General features: G+C 37.2%; 1 protein-coding gene across 1 annotated transcript in view; it reads left to right on the top strand.

The window, feature by feature from the left end:
• The first annotated feature begins 1,032 nt into the window (after positions 1-1,032).
• BCHE (butyrylcholinesterase) overlaps positions 1,033-11,231 on the top strand; it is a 78,013-nt gene continuing 67,814 nt past the window's right edge. Inside the window, 3 exon segments of the mRNA XM_007523643.3 lie at positions 1,033-1,163; positions 5,394-6,697; positions 6,699-6,913. Of these exon segments, the coding sequence (XP_007523705.2) occupies positions 5,402-6,697; positions 6,699-6,913 (1,511 nt within the window). The 5' untranslated portion in view covers positions 1,033-1,163; positions 5,394-5,401.

Here is an 11,231-nt window from a genome sequence, read left to right as displayed (position 1 = left end):
TAGTATTGTATACTATATAAGGTGAGCCACTAACTTGCCCCATGATTAATAATATTTAACTCACTTTATTTAATTATTTACTTTAACAAAGGTTGGGGGGAGATAGCAGAGCACTGCTAAGCTCTGGTTTATGGTGGTTCTAGGGATAGAACCTAGGGTGTCAGAGCCTCTGGTATGAAGACATCTCTTTTTCCATAACCATTAAGCTAACTCCTAAGGCCGATCTATGAAAATTTAAGGGAGTCAGGTGGTAGCACAGCAGGTTAAGCTCAGGTGGCGCAAAGCACAAGGACCAGTGTAAGGATCCAGGTTTGAGCCCCTGGCTCTCCACCTGGAGGAGAGTTGCTTCACAGGTGGTGAAGCAGTTCTGCAGGTGTCTATCTTTCTTCCTCTCCCCCGTCTGTCTTCCCCTCCTCTCTCCATTTCTCTCTGTCCTATGCAACAACAATGACATCAATAACAACAACAATAATAACTACAACAGTAAAAAAAGAGAAAAATTAACACATGATTAAAAGATAAGTATGGGAAACACTGGTATTTAAATATAAATTTTAAATTTAAGTGTTTCCCTGTGAAAATTTGTTTTGCATACACATCACAGGAGACTGAACTGTAAATTATTTGTGCATTTTTTTTCCTGTATTATCCTTCACATACCTTTATGTCCACATGTTTGGTATAGACTGAAGTTACTAAGAATTGCAATGAACTATCTTTAGAACAATGCTTATATTCTTCATAACTCAAAATGATCATAAGGGAATGTGTTCCAGCTAGAAACAAAGCAAAATAATTCTTCAAAGTTTTGAGAGTACTTTTAAGGTATTTTCTGTTCACTCAATAGGTTTCAATGTTTGTGTGTTTTTCTGAATTTGTGAGCACCTGCAGCTGTAAAGCATAAAACTGGGAGTCCTTTTGCAAGTAATTCACTCTTGCATTGCTGCCACTACCCTCAGAACAGATGTCAGAAAGTAAAAATTGGCTGCTTCTAGATCAAGTTGCTTCTGCCAACTCTCGCGAGCTTTGTCAGTAACAGTTGATTGTAATGTCAATGCAGTCCAATACACAGGCAGGAGCAGCAGCTGCACACTGCATTTCCCTGGAGTATTACACGCTTCCCATTTCTTGCAAACTTTAACATCTGTGCCACAGTGTGTCCGGTGAGTTGCTCTGAAATGCATGCCTTCTTGTAGAGGTATCACTCTCTATGGAGCTCCTTCTGTGACATTGTGATGCTTTCACGTGTTTGCTATGAAGCTCCCTTTTGGGTTCTGTGAGGGGAGGACGATCACTGCAGAAAGGACAGAGGCAGCCAGCGAGCAAGCACATGAGTCAGATTTTCTCATTATTCAGGAGACACAGACTAAGTCCTTTTAGCTGCTGGGGAAATAAGGGGTTTATGTTCAACTTTTCATAAAGGACCATAACACTTGTGGAATCCCAGAGATATCTTCAGGGCACTATCTGAGGGGAAAAAGAAAGGCATTTTATACAGTGCTTTAGCCATAAATGCACCACTTAGTGACTCTTCTTGAGAGCAAAAGAAGTGATCTTTGACCTAAATTTTTTGTCATTTGTGTCATAAAAATGAATGGTTTTGTGAGTGTCTAATTTGAGAGAAGATTTTTTTTTTCTTAATAGACATTTGTCTTCCAGAACTTTAAGAGTGCCCGCTGGCCAAGGAAGTTTAAATTCTTTATAGAACAAGAAACATGCTAGTTAATGTTTGCAATTTAATTTGCTATCATAGAAACCATAAGTAAACATAGACTTGGCTTATCTTACCTTTATTTTTTTCAGAACCAGTTTAATCAGGGGATTGTTCAATATGAATTGTATGAATGGAAAATAAACTGAAAAATGAAGCAAACTATTTCATTATTTATGATTTCTATTTATAACTTTTATTTCTGAATATGCTTTATGGAAATAAAGTGTAGTAGGAATTATTATATCATTAATTTATGAAATTCTCTTACATCATGTCATTATTTCACTTATGAGAAATACAGTCCTACTGTACCTATAGGGCTACTTTGAAAGAACATGATGGAAAATTTAACACACCCTTTGAATTTGGCCCAGCCTGGCCTTTGCCAGCTAAAGCTATTAGTTAGTTGAATTTGAATATTTCTGTTTTAGTGTCCTGAATTGAATGTTGTTAACCCCCTTCTTTAACTATAAGAAAATGGAATTTATTTCACATTTCAATTTCTGAATACAATCTAATAATATAATAATACAATCTAATAATAAGCAAGTCACTTAGTTCTAGATTTAATCCCTGCTTTCATACATTTATTGGTAGCGATTTAATAATTCATATATATGCATATATTGTCATCAGTGCTAACGCTTTCTTGCCAAAATAAGCTCATTCTTATTCAAATGAAGTACCCCAGATGTTAAGAATATGTGCACAGATTCAACTTGGAAAAACCCTATAGTTGGAACCTCAAATTATTCACACAATGAAGTTTCCTGATTCTCTTCCTGCCTGAAGATAAATGCAGATAGATCTGGGTGTTTTTCATACCTCACGGAGTGTGCACAACTTTTCAGTGCTTAATGGGTCTTAGAAGCAGTGCTAGAACACTGGTGGAATCTATTTATAAACAGACTTCCTTGATTCCCCACTTCATAGGATCTGAAAAAAAGCTTAGTTGATTAAAGTTGACCAGACACATTTTTGTATTATTTGATTATTCTTTTTTATTACTTAATACTTATACTAAATACTATCTACATGGCACCCCTTACCAATTTAAGGGACTTTGTTTTATACAGAAATATATTTGTATGCATATATGATTTTGTATTCATCAAGACATTATACTCAGAGAAAACTATTATAAGTAGTTACTGGACCATCCTTTAAGAAGTCTTTTGTTAGTAAACTACTCTGAAATTTAGTTGTTACTCAGTTCTTAGAGATATCACTCTGTAAATCAATAATTTTATTATTACCACCATATATATTTTCCGGTGTGTGTGTGTGTGTGTGTGTGTGTGTGTATGTATGTGCCCCAATCTCCCCACCTGCAGGGGAGTTGCTTTACAGGCAGTGAAGCAGGTCTGCAGGTGTCTTTCTTTCCTTCTCTCTGTCTTCCCCTCCTCTCTCCACTTCTCTCTGTCCTAACAATTACAACATCAGTAGCAACAACAATAATAACTACAACAACAATAAAAAACAAGAATGGCAACAAAAGGGAAAATAAATAAATGTATATAAAAAGAAACAAAAATAAATTGAGCTAGAGCCAATGCCAAAGAGAGACCAACCGGAGCACTGCTCCCCTCTCGCTAAAGGAGGTTAAAAGTTCGAACTTAGAACTGAAGACCTTCAGGAGTGAAGTTTTTTTTTTTTCATAACTATTTTACTTTCAAACTTGAATTAAATGTGTGTGAAGGATTTTCACTTTTTTTTTCAGAAAACTATACTTTTCAAGTTTCAATAGTTTCTAAAAAGTTTCAATAAATTTCTTCTTTTGCTTCTTATGTGTTTTATTCTGTGGATTTCATTAAACTGCTGATAGTCTTTACTAAATTTATTATATCACAGCTTCCTGACTGCAACCCACTGTTTGAAAATCACTCATTTATTTTTAAGATGCCAGAAAGATCTGTGTATACCTATGTTCATAGCAATATAATATTTAATACCCCAAACATAGAAGTAATCTGTGTAGAAAGTTGTCATATATACACAGTGGAATACTACTTAGCTATTAAAAATGGCGAGCTCCGCTTCCCCAAAGCCCTTCCCCACTAGGGAAAGAGAAAGGCTGGGAGTATGGATCGATCTTTCAACACCTATGTTCAGTAAGGAAGCAATTACAGAAGCCAGACCTTCCACCTTCTGAATCCCACAATGTCCTTGGATCCAGACTCCCAGAGGGTTAAAGAATAGGAAAGCTATCAGGGGAGGGGATGGGATACAGAGTTCTGGTGGTGGGAATTTTGTGAAATTATACCCCTCTTATCCTATGGTTTAGTCAATGTTTCCTTTTTATGATAAAAAAATAATTAAAAAATGATGAAGTCATTTTCTACATTACCTTTGATGGAGCTTGAAGGAATCATGTGAAGTGAGAGAATCCAGAAAGAGAAGGATGAATATGGGATTATCCCACTTATGGATAGATTTTAAGAAAAAAGAACAGAAAGAGGAAACACAAAGCAGAACTTGGACTGAATTTGATGTATTTCTTGAAAACAAAGGACTCTGGTGAGGGAGACAGGTGGAGAACTTTGGAGTCCTGGTGCTAGATGGTGAAAAAAAAAACCTAGGGATGAGCGCTTTTTAGTCAAATACCATGTCAAGATAAAAAAATTTCCCATGTGCCAACACCTGTACTATAAATAATTAATCCCCTAATATAATATATATATCCCTAATATAATCTTAACTGCTTAGTAACTGTCATATACGCTCATGCTTTTACCATTAATGTAAGTAATTTCATTTTCTTTCTGAAAAAATAAAATACCCACCAATCATTAAAAATATCCTTTAAGTTTATTAAGCTGCTTCAAAGCCCCATAAAGAAAGTAGCCAGTCATGATTAGAACTGTACATATTTCAGGAAATACTTAAGCTTCTAATCCCTTCTGTAATTAATGTAGAAAAATAAGTCTACTCTTATGTAACTTTCCTAAATGCCGCTCTGTGTGCAGATACACTGCCATAATGTATATATCTCAATCACTCTCACACATATGCTCCATTTTATTTAATTTATTTATTTTCCCTTTTGTTGCCCTTGTTTTTATTTATTGTTGTTGTAGTTATTATTGTTGTTGTTATTGATGTTGTCCTTGTTAGGACAGAGAGAAATGGAGAGAGGAAGGGAAAACAGAGAGGGGGAGAGAAAGACAGACACCTGCAGACCTGCTTCACTGCCTGTGAAGGGACTCCCCTGAAGGTGGGAAGCTGGGGGCTCGAACCCAGATCCTTACGCTGGTCTTTGCACTTTGCGCCACGTGCACTTAACCCTCTGCATTACCGCCCAACTCCCATATGCTTCATTTTAAAATACTTAATATTGGGTCACCAAGATAGGTCTCATGAACTATTTTACCTATTCCTAACTATTTTACCCTATTCCTTTCACTTTCTCTGTCTCTCTCTAACTGAAAAAAGCTAGTTAGGTGTGATGAAGATCCAGCAACAATACTAAATAAAAATAAAATAATCACAATAATTTGAATTTGACACTAAATCTTTTCAAAATGAAATGATTCCTGTTTTCCCATCACATGTATTTTTTAATATAATATTATAACATATCTAACCTTTTTGTGTGTCAGGATGATGCTTTTATTTGCTTTCTTCTCCCCCTCTTTCTCTCTGAAATAAATATTTTAATAAACAAATACCTCTCTTTCAGAAATCAATATGCTGAACAAAGGTGCTGTTGCAGGCATCCATTTTCTCTGGTTTCTCCTGCTTTGGATATTTTTTGAAAAGGCAAGCAGTGAAGAATCCATCATCTCAACCAAGAGTGGAAAAGTCAGAGGGGTAAACTTGCCGGTTCTTGGTGGCACGGTTACAGCCTTTCTGGGCATTCCCTATGCACACCCTCCTCTTGGCAGACTTCGATTTCAAAAACCACATCCTCTGACCAAGTGGATGGGTATCTGGAATGCCACCAAATATGCCAATTCTTGCTATCAGAATATAGATGAGAGTTTCCCAGGCTTTCCGGGTTCAGAGATGTGGAACCCCAACACTGAACTGAGTGAAGACTGTTTGTATCTGAATGTGTGGGTCCCAACACCTAAGCCCAAAAATGCTACTGTCATGGTGTGGGTTTATGGCGGTGGTTTCCAGACAGGGACATCATCACTGAGTGTGTATGATGGCAAATTTCTGGCTCGGGTTGAGAGAGTTGTGGTGGTCTCAATGAACTACAGAGTTGGTGCCTTGGGGTTCTTAGCTTTCTCAGGCAACACTGAGGCACCAGGGAACATGGGATTGTTTGACCAACAGTTGGCACTTGAGTGGGTCCAAAATAATATAGCCGCTTTTGGTGGAAACCCTAAAAGTGTAACTCTCTTTGGAGAGAGTGCAGGGGCAGCTTCAGTCAGTCTTCATTTACTATCTCCCAGAAGTCAGCCATTGTTTACTAGAGCCATTCTGCAAAGTGGGTCCTGCAATGCCCCTTGGGCAGTCATATCTTCTAATGAAGCAAAGAACAGAACCCTGGCCCTGGCTAAGTCTATCGGCTGCTCAAGTGAAAATGAGAATGAAACCATTAGATGTCTTAGAAACAAGGAGCCACAGAAAATAATCTTGAATGAACCATTTGCTGTCCCCTATGCTACTCTCTTATCAGTCAACTTTGGCCCAACTGTGGATGGAGATTTCCTCACAGAACTGCCAGACACACTCCTCCAACTGGGACAGTTTAAAAAAACCCAGATTTTGGTGGGTGTTAATAAAGATGAAGGTACCTCATTTTTAATATATGGTGCTCCTGGTTTCAGCAAAGACAATGACAGTATCATCACCAGAGAAGAATTTCAAGAAGGTTTGACTTTGGTTTTTCCAGGGCTGAGTGAATTTGGAAAAGAATCCATCCTTTTCCACTATGTAGATTGGGTAGATGACCAGAGATCTGAGAAGTACCGTGAGGCCTTGGATGATGTGGTGGGGGATTACAACATCATATGCCCTGCTCTGGATTTCACCACCAAAGTTCTCAGGACTAGGGAATGAGGCCTTTTTCTACTATTTTGAGCATCGATCCTCCAAACTACCTTGGCCAGAGTGGATGGGGGTGATGCATGGTTATGAAATTGAGTTTGTCTTCGGTTTACCTCTGGAAAGGAGAGTCAACTATACCAAAGCAGAGGAAATTTTAAGTCGATCCATAATGAGACACTGGGCAAACTTTGCAAAATATGGGTAAGTCCTGAATGAGCTTCTTTTAACTGTTCCTTTTGGTTTTATTTGTTGTTTAGCTTTGCTAGGTCTCTGGGATAGACTTCATAAAGAGAGGCAGAAAACTTTTAATTAATTACACTTGGTTTCTTGAACTGGTTTTACTTTTTTATTATGAAATATATTAAATTCTATACATCAGAGAGCTTAGAGAAAATTATTAAGGGATATTCATGAAAATATTTCTGGATTTATTTCCAATATAGTCTCACTTGGATATTTGGAACATATAGGATATATGTTCCAATCCATATAGGATATATGTTCCAATACAGGATATTTTCCCCACTGCATATATAACCCCCAAACAAATTTTAAACATTAGAATCATTTGGATAAATAAGAATGATACAGATAAAAATTTAGAGATCTATTTTTCAAGTTAATAGTTACAAAACTCACAAATTAGTCTATTAATCTAATCTCTTATATTGTCTCTATAGTTGAAAAGTTAACAAGGATATCATTATTTTCTCCTTTATTTCCACCTTTCTTTTCAAATGTGTATCTTTATACAAAGATATATGATATAATCTTTACAAAAAATTGATTCTTATTCACTGTGCATAAAGCTAAACTTCTCCCATCTGAAACTAGTCTTCCCCCAAAAAACTAACTTTTTAGTGTAGTCATTTCATAAATGCCAGAAATTACATACTTACCTGCCCTTGGCAGCTGTGTTGCTCTTTTATGCCATGTTTGGAACATCTGCCTACCCATCTCCTTTAAGGACATAGTCCTGCTGTTTTTAAGTTCCTAAGTGACTTTGAGTTATATTTAGCATTTCTTTACTATTAGAGCTACAATTACTCTCAATTCTGTTTTCAGTTACAGGACTTGCTTGCATAAGCTAATTGTCTTTCATTGTCTGCTAAGCTTCTTGGACTGGAGCTAATTTGTTTCTTTAAAAGCAAAGCTATGAGTAAACTGAGATAGCTTACCTAAAATGATACTTCAGTGTGGTACTCAAGTTCGAGTGCAGGGCACACCACACATAAGGGTCCTCAATCTCTCTCTTCCTCTCCTTCTCCCTCTCCCTCTCCCACTCTCTCCTTCTCCCTTTTCCTCTCTCTCTCTCTCTCTCTGTGTCTCTCTGTCTCTCCCTCTCCTCCCTTTCCCCCTTTCCTTTCTCCCGTCCCTCCCTCCATTTTTTCAGCCCATTTCTTATCTGTGGGGAAAAAATTGGCCCAGAGTGGTGGTAATCCCAGAGAGAGAGAGAGAGAGAACTCTTTATATTGAAGCAACATGTGGGTATATATCATAATTAGCAAATACCTGATTACTTATTGAATGAGATCACATAAAAGATGACACATTTAAAACATGATTTTATTTCACCTAGTTGAGGGCACACAAACCTGGGCTCAAGGACCCAGGTTCAAGCCTCCTGTCCCCACCTACAGAGGAGTTTTACCAGCAGTGAAGTATCTCTTTGTCCATTCCTCTCTATCTCCCCTTCCCTTTTGATTTCTCTCTCTCTCTCTCTCTCTCTCTCTCTCTCTCTCTCTCTGTCTCTATACAATACGCGAAAAAATAAGGGTGCCTGCTACCTGCTGCCTGCCTATAGTGGTGAATTCATCTTATAGGCACTAAACCTCAGTGATAATAAAACACAAATAGTATTTTTATTCATTTATTTATTCATTAGATAAAGATAGAGAGAAATTGAGAAGAGAGGAGGAGATAGGGAGAGAGATAGAGAGGCACTTACAGCACCTACTTCACTACTCATGAGCTATCTTACTGCAGATACAGACTAGGGGCTTAAACACAGGTCCTCGCACAGGCTAAGGGGTCCCCATAACAAGGTGCACCACCACCTAGCCCCCATGAATAGTACTTTAAAATGCAATAAGATGGTGTGTTTCCAAGCTATGTGGACTATTACATTACCTGAGCTATGTAATATCTATGCCTTCATAATATCACCCTAAAGTTCTGCTGAAAAACAGTCATTACATTTCAATAACTTCATTGTGATTGCCTGTATATCATTCATCTCCCTTCCTAATGCTAATATTGGCATTCAACCACTTGAGTATGTTTTAGAGATTGCAAATAACTGAAAGAAAGTATCTCTTTAAAATGTCTGATGTTAGGTGCTGGGTAGTAGTGCAGCTGGTTAAGCACACATGGCACAAAGCACAAGTACTGGCATAAGGATCCTGTCTGGAACCCCAGGTTCCCCACCTGCAAGGGGAGTCAATTTACTGGTGGTGAAGCAGGTGTGCAGGTGTCTTTCCCTCCCTCTCTCTGTCTTCACCTCCTCTCTTGATTTTTCTCTGTTCTATCCAACAACAATAGCAAGGGCAACAAAATGGGAAAAATGGTGGCCAGGAGGAGTGGATTCATAGTGCAGGCACTAAGCCTCAGCAATAATCCTGGACGCAAAAGGGAAAACAAAGTCTGATGTTTATATTTTTAATATTTATTTATTTTGAATAAAGACAGAGACAAATTGAGAGGGAAGAAGGAGGTAGGGAGAAAGAGACACCTGAAGCCCTGCTTCAATCCTCATGAAGCTTCCTCTCTGCAGATGGGACTAGGGGCATAAACCTGGGACCTTGTGCACTGTAATGTGTACACTGTAATGTGTGCACTTAACCAAGTACACCACTGCCTGGCTCCATGTTGATAGTTTTTAAAGATCTTCACTATTTCATGTTGAAATTAAGGGGTTTATTTTTCCCACATCACAAAGGGAGAACAGTGGCCACCAGCTGTGGTGAAGACCCTGTTTGGTACAGCCATAGCAATAGGTTATATGGGAGAAGGGTGTCCACTCTTAATAGCATAGAAGTTTAATTCTAGACTTCTTCAAAAAAAAAGACACTTTTTTATTATTTTGTTAAATTCATACATGTGAGATTATAGAGATTAAAGTAAATGTTTTAAAGACTTTTAGCCAAAACCAGAAGTCATTTTACTTAGTGAATTTATTTATGTACAGTTAAACATAAAAAAAATAAAAGTGTCTGTAAGATTACTGAGAATCTCTGTGAGTTGAGAGTGAACTTGATGGTAAACCTGGTGGTGAGAGAAAGAGAGATTAAAATATTTGTTGGTTCTGTATCTATTTTCCCTTTTTTGCATGTTTAGCATTTTTCAAATATTTACTACATTTTGTGGAATTCTCAGTAAGGAAGAAGAATGTCTGAAAATTAGAGAAGCTTTCTATTTTGTTAAAATCAGTTTTAATATTTTTTGTACACCCTCTGGCTTAACGACACTTAAACTCAAAATGATGCATCCAAGGAGCTACTGTTGCTATGAGTCTGCCACGAGGCCAAGCAAAGTAAGTAGCTCACTTGGAGAGATTGCTGCTTTGCCATGTGTTTGATCCAGATTTGAGCCTGACCCCCACTACACTGGAGGCAGCTGTGGTCTCTTTCATTCTCTTTCTCTCTCTCAAAAAAAAAAAAAAAGTCTGCTAATAAAAGACAGATTAGGTTTCACTGTACTCTTGGCTCCTAAGATGTCACTTTCAATTCAGTCAGGACCCTGAGTATTAATGAAATATAAACAAGTTGTTGACAAGAATACAATAGCTACTCACTCTCCAAATATCCCCATTTCTGTTCTCAGCCTTATGGCATTTTCCTTCTAGCCTGTTTCTTTTGCTTTTACCTCAGGTATATATACTCTAAGCCACCCTCAGTGATTTACAGAGAAACTTCACAGAAGATTCGATTATCAGGGGAGGGTCTTATTATTTTTTTTCCCCACAGATTCTAGCTTCTTCAGTATCCCACAACTCTTATTCTGTCTGCTTGTCTAAGCAGAATGCTTCTCCTCTGCTGAAAAGCCATCAAGTCCTTGCACCTTGGGCAAGAAAAGATTATCTTTAAATTAGTAAGCACAATAAAGATGGGATTACTTGGAGTTTCCCTTCTCAAAATTCATAAACTTAGGTTGCTTATTGGCTGGTTCCTGATCCTCTTTGCTATTTGTTTCTCTTGTCTGCTATTAATGTTGGGTTTTGGTGGCAAAGATACTTCAACTTTAAAAAAAACCTTTGTGAATGAAGATAAATGACTACTCATTCTCCCATCTGTAGTTCAGTGAATTTAATCCCTTACACTTATCATTTAGTCATATAAAACTTATTTTTCAAATTACTTTAAAATTATAAATTTCTGTGATATATAAATCCTTTACCAATATGATTTCTTTTGGGGAAAAAGTAAATGTTATTATACAATCATGCTAAAGCTTATTTGTAATTTTATCTCTATTGCAATATTTGAGATTCCTTATTATAAAATATGTCAATTGAATAATT

Source organism: Erinaceus europaeus, chromosome 14 (genome assembly GCF_950295315.1).
Source record: "Erinaceus europaeus chromosome 14, mEriEur2.1, whole genome shotgun sequence".
NCBI classification, from domain to species: Eukaryota; Metazoa; Chordata; class Mammalia; order Eulipotyphla; family Erinaceidae; genus Erinaceus; species Erinaceus europaeus.
Note: the sequence above shows the minus strand (reverse complement) of the source record. Positions and strands in the feature narration are given on the sequence as shown.